Genomic DNA, 22,329 nt, shown 5'->3' with positions numbered 1-22,329 from the left:
CATTTATAATTATATTAATGCTAGACTTCATTATATATTTTTTTGTTGTAATTATAAATATTAGTTTTATAAGTATCGATTATAAGATGATATATGTCTGTTTTTAAATATACATGTATTTTATTTAATTTGTTATACACCTATAATTAAGTGCTTTTAATGTATAAATTGTAAAGTAAACTTGTATTTAAATTATTATACAATGTTATACAATACAATATTATTTTGTGTAATAAATAATTTATACATAATATCATTTATTATATAAAGGATATTTACATATATGATTTTGTTATATACTTGATTGTACTGTTATATGATATTGTCATATTTCAGCTGAAAACAGTGGAGAAGTGCACAACTTGCAGCTCGAGTCGGAAGTGGTTGTTGGGAAATGAGCCAGAATGGGGAGCACCGCCGCCGTGCACATCTGAGTGTGTTTGTTTTTTTTTTTATTTTGGAGACTTTATTACACACTCTGATCAGCACACAGCTTTGCCATCTCCCATGCACATCCACCAGCGCGGATCGCCACCGAACCCGGCGCATTTTGTATTAAAATGTGATCGCGGTACGCTTAATGTGTGAATGTTCCACAAAAGTCTGTCGGGAAACAGCGTGAGTCCTGAGCCCGTCGCGGGAGGATGGACGGACGCTACCTGGGTTCGGGCTTCGCGGAGCGGCGGGCCACATCAGGCGAGAGCGCGGATTGGGCCTACAGCAACCCGACCAGGTAGGACGGACGCAGGCAGAGGAGAGGAAAGGACAGGGACTGGGAAAGCTCCCTGAGGAAAGGCCGCTGTGGGAAAGGCCTGGGATTACAATATAAACATGACTGTCCATTTTAAAGTTGTGCACTTTTAAATTTGATTTGTGTCCGCACAAGTAACTAACTTTGAGCGCTCTCAAACTAGTTAGTCGTTTCTTGCGAAATTACAGTTTGCCTGCTGATTACCTTTTATGCCAAAATGCAAATAGACTTTTTTAAGTGGAAGATTTCAAAGAGATTATCAGTGTCAGAGTTGTGAACTGTAAACTGTGAACTGTATAAACTATCTCTATATTCCACACCGCAACTCTTTAGTTATTAATCAGAATAGATATTGCTGCAAGCAGTTGTTAGCTATTAGCTGCAATGTAAATAATCAGTGATGAGCCACGTGTCTGGAACTTTGGCATTATTATTGCGGTTTAGTTCAGTATCGACTCAGCCATGTGCATGAACTGTATCTCTTACTGCACATTTAATACTAACCAGTGTGCATTAAAGGTCCAATAGTCAATATTTTTCATTTCATACTAGTACAAATAATGTGGAAAATGATGTATCAATGATTTTAAAAAATAGTTTAAGCTGTTGTCTCAGAGCAAGTGCATTTCGTAGCTTTAAAAAAAAACAGTTTGGAAACCTGCCTTCCGGTCCGGAATGTTTGTTTGGCTTTGGATTGGCAAATCTTGTCAGTCATTTTATAGACACGCCCCCAGCACCCCTTTACATTTTCCTAACTCATTATGAGGAGAGGTTGCAGTGATTATACAGTTGTAACTTGGCTTCCAAGCAGCTGAATGTCTGAGTGCACTTGAAACTGATGTCATGACAGTCCTTGCTAATGGTAACCCAATTAGCATGCTAATGCTGCCTTCATGGTAACTTGTAAGTTGTAATTCGCAACGTGTAATAATGTCATTTCCCACTAAAGCAGGTTTTTGCGAAGTGGGGGAAAAAAACATGGATGCCTCAACGAAAGCATGTCTTTTATTTGCTTTGTCAGAGCACATAAAGTTCATAAAAACTGCACTTTTACAGTTACAGGCCTGAGTGGATGCTGGTACTGTTCTACTGTAGTGAACTTCAAACGTTCATGCAATGTTTTGGACTGAAATTGCAGTACAGCAACAACAGCGGACACTAGTGAGTAGCTTGGCAACAAGCTATCCAGCAGACAATAGCGAATATTGTTCGCATCAATCTAGCCAGCTAACATTAGTGATAATTCAAATGTCAGGGATTACCTTTTCAAAACAGCATTTAGTATGGTGTTATAGATTGATGGTGTTATTAGTATGGTGTTCTAGATTTATCAAGTACTGTGTCCTTTTATTAACTGAGCTAAAGCCAGCACTGCTATAATCTAATTTAAGAGTGGAGAAGGGACACTTTACACTGTTCACAGTATAATGTGGCATGTTGATTTTAGGTCACTCTGTAAATGGGGAACTGATAGTTGAGAAGACTATCCCAGGTTGTCGAGGTGAAATTTCAAGTTGGGAGAGTTTTCGGTGGTTTTTAACAGTTGTAGGCAGGGAATTACAAGTTGCAACTTCGCCTTGAATGCAGCATAACTTAGTTGAACCATGATAATTTTTGGGGGAGGATCTTTGTGTACATGCGTGGAGATGTACACATGGGGGCAGGCTCAATGAGTCAAAAAACTAAATCTTATTCATCTCCACCCATTTAACTGTTAGAGACCTATTTTTAATAAATCTTACCTAATGCACCTTTAAACAACATAACCAAAGGACAGAATAGTTTGGTGGAGTGTGCTGTATGTGTTCACTGTTTGGGCATCCAAAGGTGGAAGGTCAGGTGTTCACCTGGATCTCAGAATCCAGTTAGTAAAACAATATTTTATATAAGCCCTAAAGGTGGGTTTACACTGTATAATTTTGCTGTCCCTGACAAAATTCACACATCGTTAAAGAATTCTTTGGTGGCTTTAGAACATGTAGCATTTTAAGTAGTGTCCAGTGTAGTGTCATCGCAACAAAAGACAGCTGATGATAAAGGTCTGCATTGTCAGAAGTTTTTTTTTTTATTTTTATCTCGGAGTGTGACTATTGCTATGATGGTCGTCTGTAAGCCACCAATAGAGGGAAAAAATTCAAGCTCAGAACATTTCTGTTTATGCGACCCAGTGTTCTGCACAAGTCCAGATCACGTTGATCGATGACGTAAGCAGGATGTACTCATTATGTGTAATCACAAGTCTATCGCTAGAGGATCTTCATCATACAAAGTGGCACATACAAAATGGTTGCTGTAATTGCACAGTCTAAAACCAGCTTAAGTGTGAAGATCTGATAAGCGGGTACAGATAGGGAATATTGTAAAACTTTGGTTCTGTACAATTGACAGCTTCTGTACAGATCCACCGCATGTATTCGTTTAGAGTTCTGTTTATACCCCATTTTTACCAAAGGGGGATCATCACTGATCATCACTTCTAACAGCCAGGTGAACAAAGTACAATTCAATCTGCCATTTGTTTAGTGTGGTAATTACAATGTTACAAATGAAATTGACAAGCAATGCCACACAGAGATCAGATCCCTCAGTAGTTCTGAAGTCCTTTATACCTTGGACAGAAGTGGTTTTGGGTCTGAATTCATACATATGTTTCAACATGATGTGCACTCTGCCTGTTGTTTTTTTGTGTAATATGGAAACTGAAACCTGAGGATACAGTGCAAACCGACCTGTGAACGAAAGCAACGTGACTAATCTCTTGAACACTTTCCACAGTTTGATGTGTGTGTTTACTGAATCCACGAAGTCCCCTTTTTTGGGTTTGAATATGTCTATTCTGGGTCATGTCTAGACCACACACACGCGCAGCAGGGCTAAATCTGAACTTTTTAAACATTCTTTCTCATGCTGAATTAAATGTACCCTCTTATGACCTACACAGTACTGCGGCTAGTACTCAGTAAACAGCGCACGAGATATAGTTAGCATTTTACCTCATTGACCATTTTTGCCCAAGCATTTTGAGCTTTCTGTTATCAGAAAACTGAAATATATTTGGTTTGTTTGTGGTGTGTGTGTGGGGTGTTGTGATGCAGCCTGACGTGAAGCAGAGTAAGCAGAGTTGATTATTTTCCTGTGAGATTACAACCCAAAGTGTTCAATTCCCCTTATACCTGACAGTGATTGCAATTTTATATTTATTATTTATTGACACATTGCACTTTTATCCATTTATAGTTACATTTAATGTTGTGTAATAACGGCTATGAAAGCTTCTTATTACTGAGACTATTACAAAGTACTGGCACTGGAGGCGTCTTCCATAAATGTTAAGTAAATGCCTCATTACAGAAAACTTCACCATATGAACAATGATAATGAATCAGTTTATTAGGCTTAGATTATGTGGATATAATAATAAACTAATTTTAAATATAGATGTTTAACAAAGAAAAACATATAATCATTGATGTGGTGAAAAAGTTCTGTTAATAGACATTTATCTAACATTTATGGAAGGAGTCTCAGGCGTTTGTAACAGTCAGTATGTTTTAGGAGGGTCTTAAGGACAGAGAAGTTCGCACTTTCCAGTGTTTCAGTCACATGACAAGCTTTTTTTTTTTTCGGTCTTTGTTTTTTTTTGTCTTTTTAACTTTAAGAGAGCAAAAAGGGAGACTGTCGAGGGAATGACTGTTTATAACTGCTATAAGTGATAACAGGAACTTGTTTTGTCTTGCAGATGTTTCATAGCAATAAATGTAACTATAAACAGTTAAAAAGCGCAAAGTGTTGCTCATGAGTAAATAAAAAAAGATTGTAATCATTGGGAAATGACTCTAGTATAAGCAGTATAACACACTTCATACCATACTGTTATAGGAAAATAATCCTCTTCAGAGTGAACTATTCAGGGCTTCGTGCCAGGCCGAAGCACACAACCCTGGAATGGATTATATTCATATAACAGCATGGTCTGTCACGTGTTAAGCTACGTTCACGCCATGTTGTAATTACTGTAATTACGAGATTCTGACTTGTAAAAAGAATTAGAATTCGTAATTACAACTTAAATTCCTAGTAAACTAGGAATTTTCTGAGAGCTCTGACTTTTACCCCCTGACCGCTACAACATCATGCAAAAACACTCAAAACGGTGGCGGCTTCAGCAGTAAAATACAGTTAAGTAGTTATCTCGTAATAATTTGTATAATTGACTATTATTAATGTCTCCGAGTAGAACATCCGGTTGTCATCTAGTAATTGCGGTAATTCCGACATGGCGTGAACGCAGCGTTATTCCTTACTTAATCAACACCTTCTGACCAATCAGATTCAAGAATTCAACAGTGCTGTGGTATAAAGCCAGATAATAACCCCATATACAGTATATAGTAATATATCATTTTTTTTTAAACAAGCCAGAAAATCATTAAAATTGACATAAATGGACAAATCCAGCAATTTGGATATGACTTTTTTTAATATATACTTTTTTCTTTTTTTTTTTTTATTTACTTTTTTTCACTTGCAAAGTGTCTCTTTGCCTGCAAGGTTTAGGTTCCAGTGAACCAGTTTTTATATGTACCTTTCATGGGAAATGCAAACAAATATGCAAAAGTAAGATATTGATTTACATGTTACGGACATGGTACAGCATAATGGATGTGACATCATATGAGTGTTTTTGAGAGATGACTCATTTTCAACAAATTCAAATGTGAATTTCAAATATCTTTAAGTCTTGTTATATGAAAGACCCTAAATTAAGAGTGAAATAATATCCTTGAGCCCAACTCTAATCTAAATGTAAATAATGACTTAATGTAAGAAATACCTACAGGTCCCTGTCCTGAAATATAGCGTATTAAAGCTGGTTGAAACATGCCGTTTTATGTGGAAGCTCCTTTTATACTCGACTGATAAATGATACAGTTTCCAGATTGGACAGTCATGTTTTTACTCCTTTGCTCACAAATATACATTTTGACATATGCATAAATGCCAGTTTTTTTAATAGATTACAAGAAATATTATAACTGTAATAGATTCCTTTGGTGTTTGTAAACAAAAAGAGTGCATGAACAACCTAGATGTAAAAAGGCTTGAGTAGCTACAACCTGATGCTACTTGTTTATAATCTGAGTGATGAATCTATCAAGATTTTTGATAGATGGAGATTATGGTGATTTTTCAGAGCAGATTTTTTTTTTCTAAAATGTCACGTTGTGCTGTCAGATGTGTTCATAAACACATTTGTTTTGAATTGGACACCTTTCCAAGCCAACTGATGATGGTTGTGATTACAGGCAATTAGGAAGGATAACTGGTCCAAGGAGCTCCATCTTTGTAGTCACCATTTCATCTCAGGGAAGTAGCTGTCTTTCATATGCGTGAAGGCGGTGTGCTAACTAATAATTTAACAGGCTTAGTTTGCCAGTTAGCTAACATGCCTAATATATATTAATTCAACAACCTACAAATCTTCTCTAAAATATACATCAGGAAGCTATTTAACGCGAGATAGCTAGGGCACGTTCTTACTGAGGAGTTGCCTGTAGTGGGCACATTTAACTAGCTAACTTTCTTCAGTTTACAGATGAGTTTAAGGCATCTGTCTGGACTGCACCTTGGCTTTTGGTGCCACGACGTCCTCAATGTTGTAATCATAAAACATTTCTTCTTGAACGTGCTCACAAACAACAAAGCTGTACGCATCAATGGACTTGTATGCACAGAGTTTCTATGAAATACATGTCCAGCCATTGCAGGCTAGACCGCTGCTTAGGATTATTTAGCCACTGATGGGCCACCAGATGGACCTTCTAGAGTTACATTTGAAACTATTAGTTTAACTGAATAGCACTCCCTGTGTTTTTGTGGTAATTCGTAATAATAAGTGGATAACATTTTAGATTTATGTCAATCCAGTCCCTAAATAAACTTCTTGGTAAATTATAACCAAGTAAAATCAGGTTGCTAACCAGGTTAAGCGTGCATCTTGTTCTTTTTGCATATATATATGTATGTGTGTGTGTGTGTGTATGTATGTGTTTGCATATATATATATATAATATAAACCACTGACAGGTGAAGTGAATAACATTGATTATCATGTTACAATGGCACCTGTCAAGGGGTTGATATATTAGGCAAGTGAATAGTCAGTTCTCACAGAAGAGCTACTGTAGCACAGATTGCTGAAAAAGTTAATGTTGGCTATGAGGCTATGATAGAAAGGTGTCAGAGAACACAGTGCATCGCAGCTTGCTGTGTATGGGGCAGCGTAGCCGCAGACCTGTCAGAGTGCTCATGCTGACCCCTGTCCACTGCCGAAAGTGCCTACAATAGACACGTGAGCATCAGAACTGGACCATGGAGCAATGGAAGAAGGTGACCTGGTCTGATGAATAACGTTTTCTTTTACATCATGTGGACGGCCGGGGGCATGTGTGTCACTCCCCTGGGGAAGAGATGGCACCAGGATGCACTACGGGAAGAAGACAAGCTGGTGGAGGCAGTGTGGTGCTCTGGGCAATGTTCTGCTGGGAAACCTTGGGTCCTGGCATTCATGTGGATGTTACTTTGACACATGCCACCTAACTAAACATTGTTGCAGATTAATAGAGATTAATAGAGATTTCAGGTTTCTAGATATATCATTGCTGCTAGAATATGATGATGCTTGTAGAATATGATGATTTTTTGTGGGGGATTATGCAATCAAAATAATGCGAGTAGTGTTTGTCTATTAGGAAAGAAGGCAGCTGTTGTCGATTAACCAACATCCAGTTTCATGTTTAATCGTTTGAGCAAAGGTTTTTTTTTAATATGTGATAATACTTTCTCTCACATTTCTATATTTCTATCTTGAAAAAAACAAGCACAATTCTTCTTTCAAAGGTCAAGTAAAGAGCAAAATAGATGAACATCCTAAATAATGTTATGTCTTTAATTCTTAATCTTATTCATTTCAAATCATGGACACATTGAATGATCTTAGACTGGTCGGAAATAAAATGGTAATAAATAGTCTCCAGCTGTGATCATTATCATGGGCAGCTGTTTATCTGCTGGTTAAACCTGCTTCACAGACAGGCTTTTATTTAGTCGAACATGGAGCAATTGTAGAGGGATGGCAGATGTGGCCTACCACTGCAAATGAGAAGTTTCCAGCTGTGTTAGATTGATATAGTGTTTGGTATTTTATGTTTGTTGAGTTGAAAAGTGTCTTGTTGATTACAGACTGTATTTCATAAGTCTCAGTTCATGTATATCATTTTCAGGTGTTTTTCTTTGAGTTCTGTATAATTTGGTGTTCCAGAACCTGATGCTAACCCAGAAAGTGTACTGAGTGATACTAATTTGTCTGTCAGAGGTTGTCAGTTTGGATCAGTATCGTGTATTAGCCAATAGAGCTCTGTATTATTAGAAAAAAAATTGGAAAAGTGAAATCAGTGCATTCCTAATTACATTTACAATCTATTGTTTTTTTTCTTCTTCTTCTTTTTTTTGTTGAATTTGCAGTTTTTTTTAATGCCTTAACTGTATGTTATGCTACTGTGTTGCCAATAGCTCCAGTTATGGTGCGACTCACATAGAGACAGAGCTTCCCCAACGGCAATCCTACGCCTCAAGTCATACACTCACTACCTACACCACCTCTCATCACCACACAGGTGAGGATGTAAAGGGAACTGCCTCAAACATCAAACAACAAATAACTAGGCACGAGGTCACCTTTCTCTGTGAATAATTATTTTATCCTCATTCTATGGTGTCCTTCTGCCGGGTAGGTGTGTCTGGTGTCTTTGATAACAGTCTGCACACCACCGGAGGCAGCACTACTGAATCATCAGTCATGAATTTCCTCTCTTCCATTGAATCCCGAGGCCTTCAGGCTGGACCTGCAGCCACGTCTCTACTTCCCCAGTTCAGAACTTCACCATGGCAGACTGGTAAAAGTACAGCTTCTGATATCCATTTGACAGTAAATGTATCCACAGTACATGAATCTGCAGGTAACCAGTGATTAATATGGTTTAAAAAATCACAGGTTTGTTTGTTTATTTGAGGTGGTGAAATCTCTTGTCTGATTCAATCTGTTGAACAGTTAGTATTTACAGTTAATATTATACTATTAGTAAGTTAAACAGCTTTACTTGATAAGGTCCATGTGTAGCTGAACAGCTTGTTTCATTTTCTTTTATGGTTTCTTTTCTTCTATAGGCACAAATTCTTCAACAGAGCTCTTTCTTACTGGAGCTCTTCCTTCTTCTGGAACGTTTCCTACCCTGTCAGCTCTTTCTTCCTACCAGCACCCCAGCACCTTTCCCACTCGGAGTTTTCCCACCACATCTGCGTTAACTGTTCAGCACACTACGTTTAGCCCATCAAATGGACTGCTTTCACCTAATGACCCTCTACTTCAGATCAAATCTTCCCAAACCACTGTGCCAACAGCTTTTGCCTTTGACCGCCTGGGTGGTGCTTCCCTGGGTGCTAGCCTCCCAATCCAGTCATCCACATATCGTTCAGCCCAGGAGTCTGCACCACATCTCCTGCAGCCACAGTTCAGCCTCCTACCCTCTCCTTTGAGTAACTCTCAGCAGACTATTCCACCTTATGGAGCCCCAATTTTCTCCAGCTCCATCGAACGAGCACTTCAGCGTGAATGTAGTGTCATCAAGCACCACCAGCGGCCTTCCAGCACCCAGCCAGTCCAGCAGCAGCTGTCTGTCAGTGCACAACACTCTTTGCAAGATTACCTACCTGACGATGCTGATGTCTCGTACGAGGATCCTTCTCGACCTGTTGCAAACAGCCCCAATGGAATTCCCAGTCAGGCCATTAATAACACAGCTCAGCAGAAGACCGCCACAGTGCAGCTGCAGCAAACACAGACACATTCCTCGTCTGTGCCCTCTTCAGGGTTTTCCTCCACATCTGGAGTGAAAGCCAAGGATGATTCTAACAAAACAGCAGAGCATCTTGGGGAGGGCTCAGAGTTGCATGATCAGGCAGCCTCATCACCCATGCAGCAGCATAGGTATGCTTCCACAGCCCAGAAACATAGCTCTGTGATTGCTAGCCAGTCACAGCCATACACATCAGCACAGCTTTCCAGTTTGATGTCCATCGGCCCTTCACAGACATACATTACATCTCAAAGTCTCATGAGCAACCTTAGTGAACCACAGGCCTTCTCTCCCAATCAGCCTGAGAAACTACCTTCTATATACAAAACGTTGCCGTCGTTGGCTACTCAGTCAGAAAACGAGACATCTGTTAGCCACTCTCTAATGTACGCTTCTGGCCAAAAGCACATAATGTCTTCAGCATCAAACAGAGAGGAGTATGATGAGCAGACGCAAAGACTTTGTATGGGCAATGCCTCTCACAATTATTCTTCCAGTCACTCTCAGAGTCTGTCCACTGTCAGTTATTATGCCCAGGGAGCAGAATCTGTTAGTCCCTCTCAGAGCTATGCATCAGGCCAGTCTCTCACACCAAGTCCTCCATTCTCTTCCTCCTATGGCCACAGCTTACCATCCAGTAATTCCACCCAGGATTACACCCTAATGCAGCCTTCTCCAAACAAGACAGATGGTATACTGTTGCAGCAGACTCAGAAATACTTGCTGTCTGACCAGTCAACATCATCCACTGCCGCTTATACACAAGCCATCCAGAACAACCAGTCCTCAGTGGAACAAAACCCAGCCTATGGCAAAGGGAAGGAAGATGAGAGTCTGTTCCTCACCTCCAAAGAAAACTGTGGAGAGCTTCCTATTCAAGATATGCAGGCATTACAACAGGCTTCAATAAGTAGTTCTACCCAGACTGTCGCAAACAATGATGTTGGGGTGCAGAGCAATGTTGTATATGTTGTTTCAAAAATGGAAGACAGACAAGCACATAGCGTCATCCGAAGCAACTCTCGATCCGAGGATCAGCTAATAGGTCTTGCACCAATGTCATCTATCAAGGATGAGAGAATGAGTACTTTAATTGGGCAGTTGGTAAGCACTGCCCATTCTCATGTAACCTCTGGCACAAAAAATAACTCTACATTACTGCAGTCCTCCCATGTGGCCTTGAGCACTGATCAGTTGAAAGAACACGCTGTGCTTCTCAAAGTTCCCACTGCTCAGCAAGAGGACCAGCAAACTCAGAGTAACAGAGGAGATCAGAGGCAGTTGTCACAGGAACAGGCACAGTTCATTCAGCTACCCAGTGCCCAAGTCCTTCTGGAGCCCTCACAGATGATCCTTCTTCAACAACCTTTGCTCCACACAGGGACAAATCAGTCTAAGCCAGTCCAAATGCAGCCAGTTTCGGTTCAGTTCCTGCAAATGAATAATGAAATCCTGAATTCCGCAGTCAGTGCAATTGAGAATCCGCAGATAACCCACCAAGTTGTGGAGTCCACAAAGCAACATCTGGTACAAAAAGACAGTTTCAACAATTCAACAAATCAGCATGATGCCAAACAGCACTTTACCTTAAGCTCCATCTGCTTCCCTGATTCCATGCTGATGGCAGATGAGAGGAACATTCTGTCCAATGTGGATGACATCCTAGCTGCCACAGCAGCTGCCTGTGGAGTCACACCACAGGACTTTAAAACCTCGTCCTCTGAAGGGGACTTAGCATCGATATCCAGCCCTTCAGACTCTAAGTGCCACTATGAGTTAGTTAATAACAAGCATGAACCTAATAGCTACTCTTCACAGCACATGATCTCAAACACACAGACCATTACTTTATCTGTAAATGGTGGTCAGCTGACAACAGACATTCACAAAGAAGTTGATGGACATCAAGCATTTACACCACCAAACTCTCACACACAGCAAAATAACTCTAAGCATGAAATATCTGAGAAAGTGACAAATCATCACAAGAAAAATGAGGTATTACCCAAGGAACTTATTAGCAATGATTCTTCTTTGAATTCTAACGGAGGTACTATAAACACGTTTGCCAACAACCACACAGACTTTCACGTAACCTCCCAGGAATATAACCCAAATAAGAATCAACCCAAAGTAGTGAAGAGTGTTAAGATGGAGGAAAAATTTGCAGAATACTCCTCTGATGGTCTTTCTAAGAAGCGCGTCAGGTCAAAAGGTTCTTCCAAGCAAGCTACCGAAGATGAAAATGGTCAACCTAAAACTCAAAAAAGAAGTGGCCAAGTAAAGCGACAGAACTCCAAAGGAAGTGAGACAAGTTCGTCCTCTACCTCTGAGGGCTGTCTTGATAGCTACCAGCAACAAGAAAGAATACGGCAAAAAATAAGAGAGGTAGAAGAAAAACAGCCAGAAGTTAAAACTGGGTTCATTGGATCTTTCCTAGACTTTCTTAAATCTGGACCCAAGCAGCAATTCTCCTCTCCACCCATACGGTCACCCAACCGCACAAGAAAGTCTTCAGTTACCAAAAGACCTTTTAATCAATTGTCAGTGCCCCCTAAACTCATACCCCCATCAACTTCACTGGTTTCACCAGACATCAGTACTGTTAGCTCTACTAAAAGACTGGATGAGGAGCTTCACAAGAACTTGGAGACACTTCCATCTTTCTCCTCGGATGAGGATGAATCAGTTGGTAAAAACCAAGACCTTCAAAAGAGCATTAGTTCTGCACTCTCCTCTCTAGACGAGCCTTCAGACAAGCAACAGTCAGGTGTGTATTCACTCTTAATGCTTTTAAATTTCTTAGTATTTTTTTTTTGGAATAGTAAGATCTCTTGTTTGTACACAATCTGTGCCATGATTATATAATATGGTGTGCTGTCTGTAGACAGCAAAAGTTCAGGTGACACCACAAGTCAAGAGCAGTCATCCAGCATCCAGTCTGCAGATACAAAGCTAAAGGAGCAGCAAAAGCCTGGGCTGAATGAAGTGCCAGTAGAGGAACTGGTGAAGAACATACCTGCCAACAAACTTGCGGTATGCCTGACCACCGTAGCTATCGAAGGCCTCACGGATGAGGAGCTGTCGGACAGTGGGGAGGAGGGCATGTACCGAGAACGTGATGAGTTTGTGGTGAAAAATGAGGACATAGAAAGCTTGCAGGTATGCAACTGATTTAGATTTAATGTCTTTGTCTGACAAGCGTGTTGCATGTGCAGGATAATAGATATCCGCACAGTGAATCACACAACAGTAGGCTTAAAATGGTACAATGGTACATGTTCCAGTTTAGATTTCTCATAGTGATGTTCCTGTGATATTCATGTAGGTTATTAGTAAAGGTAAAAGACAAGAAGTCGTCTAGTGTTCTTTTGAAAATCTTAAAGTTTCAAGGTTAAGTCAGTTTCTCTTGTAATAGTGCTGTTTTCATCTTGCAATCTATGTTTTCTTTTTCTGATTATTAGAATCTTTTTAAGATTATTCAGGTTCTATACAATGATCTTTCATTCTCATATTTACCCCATCCTGTTAACAGTCATGGTACAAGTTACAGGATTTGGTCTTTATTTTGCTCATTTAAACTGTATTTAGTGTTTACATCTCTATGCTTACATTGTTATTAATAGTCTTGGTTGCCTTATCTAAATACACTATATGGCAAAATGTTTTGGACACCTGACCATCACACCCATATGTGCTTGTTGAACATCCCATTCCAGATTTAGTCCCCCTTTGCGGTTATAATAACCTCCACTCTTCTGGGTAGGCTTTCCACTAGATTTTGGAATGTGGCTGTAGGGTTTTGTGTCCATTCAGCCACAAGAGCATTAGTGAGGTTGGGTACTGATGTCAGGCAAGGAGGCCTTGGGTGTAGTTTGCGTTCCAGTTCATTCCAAAGGTATTCAGTGGGGTTGAGGTCAGGGCTCTGTGCATGCCACCCGAGTTCTTCCACTCCAACCTTGGCAGACCATCTCAACATGAACCTCGCTTTGTGTGTACGGGCATTGTCATGCCGGAACAGGTTTGGGCCCCTTCCAGTGAAGGGAAATTATAATGCTACAGCATATAAAGACATGCTATACAATTGTGTGCTTCCAACTTTGTGGCAACAGTTTGGAGAAGGCCCACATATGGGTGTGATGGCCAGGTGTCCAACCTCAGACTACACAGATACTCTCTATCATACCTAGCATTATTACTGTTTCGCTGGAGACTCAGGGCTCAATCTGTCTATATTTTTTTTGATCAGATGTCAGAGGTACAGTGGGAAGTGGTATGTTACAACATAGCAGGAAGACCTTTTGATTGTCGATACGTTTGATGTGTAATGTGGCCTGTTTGCATTTTACTGGATGTAGGTCACACTGAAGGCAGGAATAGAACCTCCAGCCATTTGGAAGGTGCAAAAGGCCTTGCTGCAGAAATTCATACCCGAGCTGAGAGATGGAAAACGAGTGTTTTCTGCTACGAACAGTGTGAGTGAATCATTCCTGATCTCAAATAGCTCTAGACACGTACCAGTGGTCGGTTATACCAGGCACTGTATTATTTTTTGCAGTTTGGTACCCTTTCCAGTCTAAAAGAAATTCCTCCACATATCGCAGCAGAGATTAATTTTATGACTGTTCAAATGTCAGGCACATTAGACGGATATATATTATTGTATTTATTTATACCACAGTGCTGTTAAATTCTCAAATCTGATTGGTCAGAAGATGCTCTAACAGGAATGCCGGATCAAGGCATATCAGTTTTATATAGTAAAAGCTCATTCACAGGGACTTATAAGGTGGACAGTCTGTTCGTTCTAACAAATTTTAAAACACATGTAAATATTGATATGGTGAAGTTTTCTGTGAACAGATTTATTGAACATGTTCCTGGTGTCAGTGCTTTGTAAGAATTAGTAAGTTTTCCAACAAGGGAAAGTCTTCAGGATGTATCAGAGCTATTCCTGGTTTTAGATTTTATGCATTGAAGTCAAGTAGTCAGTTTTATATTTGTAGTAATGATAACTATAAACAGTGATATTTTCGGTTGTGGTTTATTGTGATCATAGATAGGTAGGTAGGTAGGTAGAGAGATAGATAGATCAGGGGTACTTGTGCCAGAAATCATTCCCACGGGTTAAATTGAGTATAGGGTTAATTCATAAAGCTAATGTTATATGTAGTTAGTTCTGCAAATCAGTTCAATTTATCTGCAAATCAGTTCAATCAGGCCCAATTTAACTGGTCAGTCAGACAGGTACAGGTGAATATGCATTGATATTGTGATAATATGCTGCCACATGCCCTAACAGGGTTTTATTATGATGTCCCCTGTTGTGCAGTATCTGGGTTACTTTGGAGATGCTAAAACAATGTACCGGAGAGTATACGTCAAGTTTCTCGACACTGTGAACAAGCGGGAGTACGTGCGAGTCTGCAACAGAAAACCAAGGTGCAAGCCCATGCATTCCATGAGGTACTACTGCTATTCTTTTTTTCTTGCATTCTTCTTGCTTGTTCTTGCCCGCACACACCCAATATGTCATGAGCCAGAGCAGAATCAAAGCAGGTTTTTTTTTCCCCCCAAGTCACGTTGCATACATGGGAATCCCCCCACACTCACACACACCAGCAGCAACGTACTCATGGCAGCCCATTCCCTTCTCAGTCAGTTGTCAGATTTGAACTCTCCATGTGCAAGTCGAGCCCACTCATCAGGCTTCACAAAGAGCAACTTAGCAGACAGAAACTCTGTGAAGGTTTTGTGCCATGCAGGTCATTTTGAATATTAAGAAGCATTGAGTCAAGGCTGGACTGGACTGGACTTGAAGATTTTGAAAATGTTTTTGAAAATGTTTTTCAAATTCGTTAGTCTGCTTGGGCATATCTTGTATTTTATGATATAATGTTTAAAACTTCACATAAGGGTTCCTACTTCATTTGCATTTTTTTTTTGTATTTTGCTTAGAGGCTCTCAGAAGGCTCTGCTGGCCCAGAGAGCTGCCGCACCAGCCATGTCCGACTCCTCCGCTCTGAAATCCAGCACAAAGCAAAGCTTGTCCAAACCCAGGCCAAAGCAGCCAAAAGCCAAGGCCGAACCTCCACCGAAAAAAAGGAAGAAATGGAAGGAGGAATTCACAGACTCAACAGAGTTGGCTTCTCCCGAAGCTGCAGGTGAAGATGATGGTGAGTAATTTTGCTGGAGAAAGAACGTGAAACCTGTCTTACCCCATTTCCTTCAGTCATTAGACAGTTCTGGTGACAGCTGGTGCTTTAAGAATCCACCAGACCAATATGTAACCAGATGTGGGTGTTTCAATTTTATTTCTGGCTTCGAGAACATATTTTATGGTAACAATTTACATTAAGGTTCCCTTAACTGACTAACTGATTATTTAACACATTAGTTAACATCAACAAATCATGAACTTCAGCATTAATATACCTTATACCACAGCACTGTTGAGCTCTCAATTCTAATTAATTTTAGAATTAATTTTCTAAATCAGCAGCTCTGACAGTCAGTTTATATTAATGTACTTGTTCTCATATCTTATTGTTTCTATAGTAACAACTCATTCACAAGGACATGGCAGATTACATAATCTAAGGCTAATAATAAATGGATTTTTTTATTAAATCAAAGAAAAACCTATAATCATTGCTATGGTGAAGCTTTCTGTAAGGAGACATTTAGTTAACGTTTACAGAACGAGTCTCCAGTGTCAGCGCTTTGTAACAGTTTTTGCTCAGTTTTTAGTCATGAATTAAATAAATATTAGTTGATGTAGGTATGTTTCATTAACATTTAAACAAACATCAATTAATGCACATGATAACTCACTTTGTTACTTTATTAACATTACTTATGGTTTAGTAATGCTCAAGTTTATTATTTGTTAATGTTAACTAATGCAGTAAATAATTTTAGTTAACAAATGTCATGTAAAGTCTTACCTTAAAAAAGCCTTTTCATATAAGCCTACTAATGGATGCTTTAATTGCTCATTTATTGTAGATGTGTAGCCCTTCAAATGAAGCCCTAGTGTTAGTGGTAGTGTTAGCAGTCTAAATAACCTGAGGCAAAGGGATTTTTGGTGTAGTGAGTGTGTTCCAACTTCTTGATTACAGTATGTTGCTTTCCATGTGGAATATTCACAAGTTGCTGGAAACACAATTATTCATATTTCCCTTTTCAAACCTTAGAATTTGAAAGTATTTTGTATGGAAATAATATCTTATTTGTTTGGCACACCATGCTCCCTGCAAAATCTTGAAAAAGTTCACACAACCATTAGCCAGCTATAGACTTGTGTTGACACTCGTGTCGACTTGACTTGTATTGTTCCCTTTCTGTGTTTAAGCGTCCCTCTCTGTATCCTCTCTAATCTCAGAGTTTATACCTCCGGTCCCATTTGCCTCACGCTTCCTCAACACCAGGACGATGAAGGAGACCTTCAAGAGTTTCGTGGAGCTCCTGATCAGCGTTGCTCTGGACGCAGACGTCATGATCACACTGGAGAGAGAGAACGGTAAGGACATAAGGAGCACACAATTTTGATTTATTGACTGACTGATATTTACGAGGACCTTGTAAATTATATAAATTCATCAGTATCACAGGCAGTTCTATTTATTTTTAAAATCCTAAAATCTTAGACCCTGATATCAATCCAGTTCAGAAGATCATATTGTAAAAAGATCCTTTCTGCAAGGCACATCAGCACAAAGTGGGACAGGAGCAGTGGAATGGTTAAAAATAGAATATTGTGTCATTTTAATGATGTTGCCCTTTTCTCCTGCTTCACCGCCGATGCATTCTCACCTTGAATTTTCATCCCAGTGCCATTATGAATATTCCCTTAGTGCTGGTACTGCATTTTCATGTCATGCTAATTTTGTAATCTTGTGCGACAACCTCAGTAAGCATTTCAACCATGAGGGGTGTTGACACAGACTTCAGCAGGGCCATGATTTATTATTATTTTTTATTTTTATTTATTTTTTTTTTTGCATCATTTTTTTTTTCATTGGAATCATTGGAAAATGATTTCAACTTATGCTGCAGTCCAAACAAAATGCAGTGTTAGTAATGACAGTTTGATTGTCATGACAGAATGATTGTCTGAATATTAGGAAATCCTGAACTCTAACTTCTAACCAGCACATGCCTAATCATAATATTGTTTAATTTGTAAAGATTGCATTAAAATTTCTTTTGTAATGAAAAAGCAAGAAACCGGTCTCACATAGTTTACACAACAATTTGACATTGAGTGCATGGATGTGTTTACACATAATGAGAGGTTTCATGTGTCTGTATTGTACACCAGGTGTTGTTGTTTGACCTCTGTGATTTGATCCTTTCAGATGAACTTCTGCTGCCTCATATGAAGAGAGTGGATGGCATGATCACAGACAACAGGAGGAGGCTGCTGCCCAAACTGCGAGTGGGTCAGGTGTTCAAAGTGAGCAAGCCCTCAAACATCCAAGCCCTCAACTTCCACAGACATCTAACTTACTTTAAGTGCTTGTTAATGTACATACAGCATAAGTTCCTGTCAGTCTGCTTTCCAGTGTTTTTAATGCATTTTATTTTAGTGAAGGCACTGAGTTCATGCAAACGTCTGTCAGTTGTATTGAGGTGCTGTGCCAAAAATCAGTTCTACAATATATTGCAAAATTTAATACACACTTCAGCAGTAGAGGTGTAATGATACAGCGTATCGTTCAATATGAGGCTTTGGATTTGATATGTCTGTGTATCGGACAATACATTCAGCAGACTGCATGATAAGGTAGGCTATTCATCATAAAATACTGATTATATTACGTGAGGTGTAATAAACATTCAACTCGATCAAGCCCACACTGAAAAAGTAGCTTGCTCTTCATCTCAAATTAGGCAATTATGCAAGCTGTTATGCAAGCAGCTAATGCATGAGTGTATTAGCTGGGGAATACACTAATGGCTATGGTCAGGAGCAGGCAGAAATTGGAAAATTTTCCCAAATATTTAAGGTCTGATGTAAGGGAGCACTTTGGCTCCCCGGTAAGTTAAGACGCCCACCGGATAGTGGATCGAATGATTACAGTGTGCCAAATCCATCAACTAAGAGTTATAAACACTGGCATTAATACCATAACCATGGCCAGGAAAACATGAAGCAGCACACACTCACACGGCAAAGTCTCTCTGCTGCATTCAGGCAGTCGTTCCTTGCTCATTCATCTGGGTTAAAGAAATCACTGAAGCGATTAGTAAGTTCATACCTGATGATATGAAACCCAGTAGAGTGGAGAATGCAGGATGCAAAAACACATCTAGGGCTACAGAGAGCAAACGGCAGATTGGGAAATAAAAAGCCCTGTGTTTCAGACATGCCCCCTTAAGAGTCACACCAGTGAAAGCTTGGCCAGAGAGCTAATGTTTAAGTAGCCATGTTTAATTTTGTTACATTATAATGCACAGCGTTTGTTTCATTATATGCTGCTAAGAGTCTGAATGGATGACACAAACACTGTGTCATTATTAAGTTTCACTTATTGCTTTTCTATAATGTTGGATGTTTTAATCAAAAATGGAAACCTAAGGCTCATATTCAGGCAATGCTTATTTTTCCTGAATGGAAAACATATCATATCAAGACATCACTGCATCGTATCTTATCGAATTTAAATTTTGTGTTACAAATTATTACACCCCTGTTCACTACATTTGTGCTAAAAGATTAAGTATGTCCCATTTCAAAGGCAGCATAAGGACAGATGCCATCTTAATTCAGACTCATTTGAAAGAGCATTGCATTTCCTTAATGGAGGAAACAATCACATAATAATGTTTACAGGATACAAGTGAACATTAATGCCGGAAAAACAAACATAACACACTGCTGTGGCTGGCGAATTATTCTTGTGATCAGAGAATTTAATATTAGTGCATGCCTGTTTTCTTGAAATACTAATAAAGACCAGTTTGTGTTAGGGCCATAAGCTGTATTTAAGTTTTTCCAGTGTTTTTGCATTTGCTTTATCATTCATTGCTATGCCTGATTGACTTTTTCTCTTTCTCTATCCATTTTAGAATGCTTTAGACAGCTTTCCCGAGTTGTCAGTGGTGACAGAGCTGAAAACAGATGGAGAGACCCCCACTTTTAAAGTCAGACTGAGTGGGAAAGCGTACAACAGGAAGACTATGAAACCTGCTAAATCCCCTGTTAAACTTCCCTTGGTGAGTTGCAGGATGTCAAGTCATATATAATACAAAAAACATTCAGGTACTGTATGTTCGTTGATATTATGGACTGGTTGGTTTGTAGTACTTGCTTTTAGCCACTAGGTGGTCTCATTTTTATTATTATTTATCCTTGTCTTCCTCTCTCTTTCTCTCTCTCTCTCTCTCTCTCTCGCTCTCTCGCTTTCGCTCTCTCAGGAGTACACAGTGGAGCAGCAGAAAACTCACTGGTTTTCTCTCTATCATTCACTGCAGCACTACAAGTATCACACATATCTGATGTGTATGGAAGAGGTGAGATTGTATGTTTGTTTTTCTGTGTCTCTTCCTACATTAAATCTCTAAAGGCCAAAGGTCATGTTATTACCTTGTTAAGGTTATTCACTCCAAAATATTTTTTTGGACAAAAAGTGAGTCTTTACAGCAAACACATTCATTTTTATAAACTCCTGCACATCAAGACCAACTCTGACATCCTACATTGACACATCTATTTTTTGTATCTGGAGAAAACATCATCAGAACTGTTCATGTGATAGAGTGGGAAATGTCAATACATAGGTATATGTAAGAAATAAAACACAACATATGATTTTTTTTTCCTTGAGTTGTCCCCTGAGTCATGTATTGGTATTGTTACCTTGTCACCTTCAATGAACGTTTCCACTTTGTTTCTGTGATGTATGTGTTTTTGTGTATCAGATTGCACTGTTGCGCTCACGCGGCGTGGATCTGGGGCAGGAGGAGACTGTGCAGACATGCATGGGGAACCAAGTGTGGGTGGAGGGTCTGTTTGACCGCTTCGGAGAGCTTCTCACCCAGGTGCAGCAGGCCTGCCTTTAACCAGACAGTAGAACAACAAGTGGATGCAGTTGATGGGCCCTTTCTAAAGCACTAACTGATAAGATGGATATGGAGAACCACCAGAAGATGGAAAAGCACCATGGGAATCATGTGAAAACTCTGAGAAGATGATTAATCATAAGAAGAGCCACTAGAAGCTGGAGAACTGTCTGAAGATGGAAAACTCTAAACTATGTACAGACATGAGAAGATGAAGAAAATGGCGAATCTCAAGAAACAGAGAACCATGAAGGGAGAGAAAAACCCTGAGAGGGTGAAGAACCCTGAGGATAGCCATTAGAAGATGGAGAAGGTGGAGAATCACAAGACGATGGAGAACCACAAAAAAACGACATGTTGAAGCATTAGACTGAGAAGCATTAAACGAGCATTTCACACCATTAGAATATGAAAAGGAAAAAATGTGATAAAAACATTGAACCATGAGGAGACTGTAAGATAATGGAGAATTGAAGACAAGAAGATGGAGAACCTCAAGAAAAACTGGGAATTATAAATAGATTATGAAACACATGAAGATTTTTATAAGAATTTATACAAAGTACAGCGGCAGAACTTAGATGTCTGTTCTTGGAACCACAGAGACAATAGATTTTAGTCATGGTCTTTTTAAAAATCGTGTTTTAAGTTTTTTATTGTTATCTAATCGGCCAAACTGGACACAGATGACACGAAAGTTGGCCGATTGTCATTCTCTGATGGTTAATGAATGTGTGGTACAGGGCGATTTACCTTGAAATTTTGGAACACTAATTTTAAAAAGAACAACATTTGAGTTTGGAGAAAGAGGGGTGCTAATGATTGTATAAATATATAAATACATAGATATATATGTAAAAAACTTTCTATATGATAGTGTACATTTTGTAAAGAGAGCTCTTTGGATGGATTTGACTCTTTATGTGCTTTTAAACTCCTTTTATATGACAGAGGTTATAAAGATGGAGTTGGTGCAATTCTAATACATCTTTTGTGATAATGTTGTAATAAACAGCATTGGAACTATTTTCTTGCAGGAAACTATATTTTATAGTCACTCAAAACCCTTTATCTTAAACATAAATGTATTTTTCCACAAAGGAAATATTGTTTCCTGATCATTTTGTGGTACACTCTGTTTTACAAAAGAGATGCCCAGTGTGTTTATATGGCAAATTTCTATCCCTGACAGTGTGTCTTAAGATCACTTCTTTACTGTAGAATATTACAAATTTGCCGCAGTTTTGCACAGATTACGATGCTTTTGCTTTTCAACTGTAGCTGTGATACAACCTGCGAGTATTTTTTTGATATGCGAAAAATAAATTTCCTACCATTGAATCCACTGAGTCAGAACTTTATTTAAAGATGCAGTTAAGGCTTCAGTTGCAGTTGCATTCATGCCACATCTACATTATACTGAAATACAGTTTACCTTAAAGGAACGTTTTAGCAAAACAACTAAAAATCTATTTTACAGATTGTTCCCCATACCCAGTTGGAAGTCTTACCCAAAGTCTTTTCTGTAATTCTATGCCTTGAGCCATATGCAGTTTTAAGTAGTCATACAGACTTGAGTCATCTATTAAGATGAAC

The 22,329-nt window shown here is 39.2% G+C and overlaps 1 protein-coding gene across 1 annotated transcript; it reads left to right on the top strand.

The window, feature by feature from the left end:
* The first annotated feature begins 378 nt into the window (after positions 1-378).
* On the top strand, positions 379-22,074 carry qser1 (glutamine and serine rich 1). The gene is made up of 13 exons (XM_026913758.3): positions 379-733; positions 8,324-8,427; positions 8,545-8,706; positions 8,978-12,436; positions 12,554-12,828; positions 14,025-14,141; positions 14,999-15,132; positions 15,625-15,842; positions 17,051-17,188; positions 18,027-18,124; positions 19,741-19,887; positions 20,089-20,184; positions 20,593-22,074. The coding sequence occupies exons 1-13, from the start codon at positions 645-647 to the stop codon at positions 20,731-20,733; spliced, it is 5,178 nt and encodes a 1,725-aa protein (XP_026769559.3). The 5' UTR covers positions 379-644; the 3' UTR covers positions 20,734-22,074.
* The last annotated feature ends 255 nt before the right edge of the window (positions 22,075-22,329 follow it).

Source organism: Pangasianodon hypophthalmus, chromosome 6 (assembly GCF_027358585.1).
Source record: "Pangasianodon hypophthalmus isolate fPanHyp1 chromosome 6, fPanHyp1.pri, whole genome shotgun sequence".
Classification (NCBI taxonomy): Eukaryota; Metazoa; Chordata; class Actinopteri; order Siluriformes; family Pangasiidae; genus Pangasianodon; species Pangasianodon hypophthalmus.
This window is presented reverse-complemented; position numbering and strand designations above follow the sequence as displayed.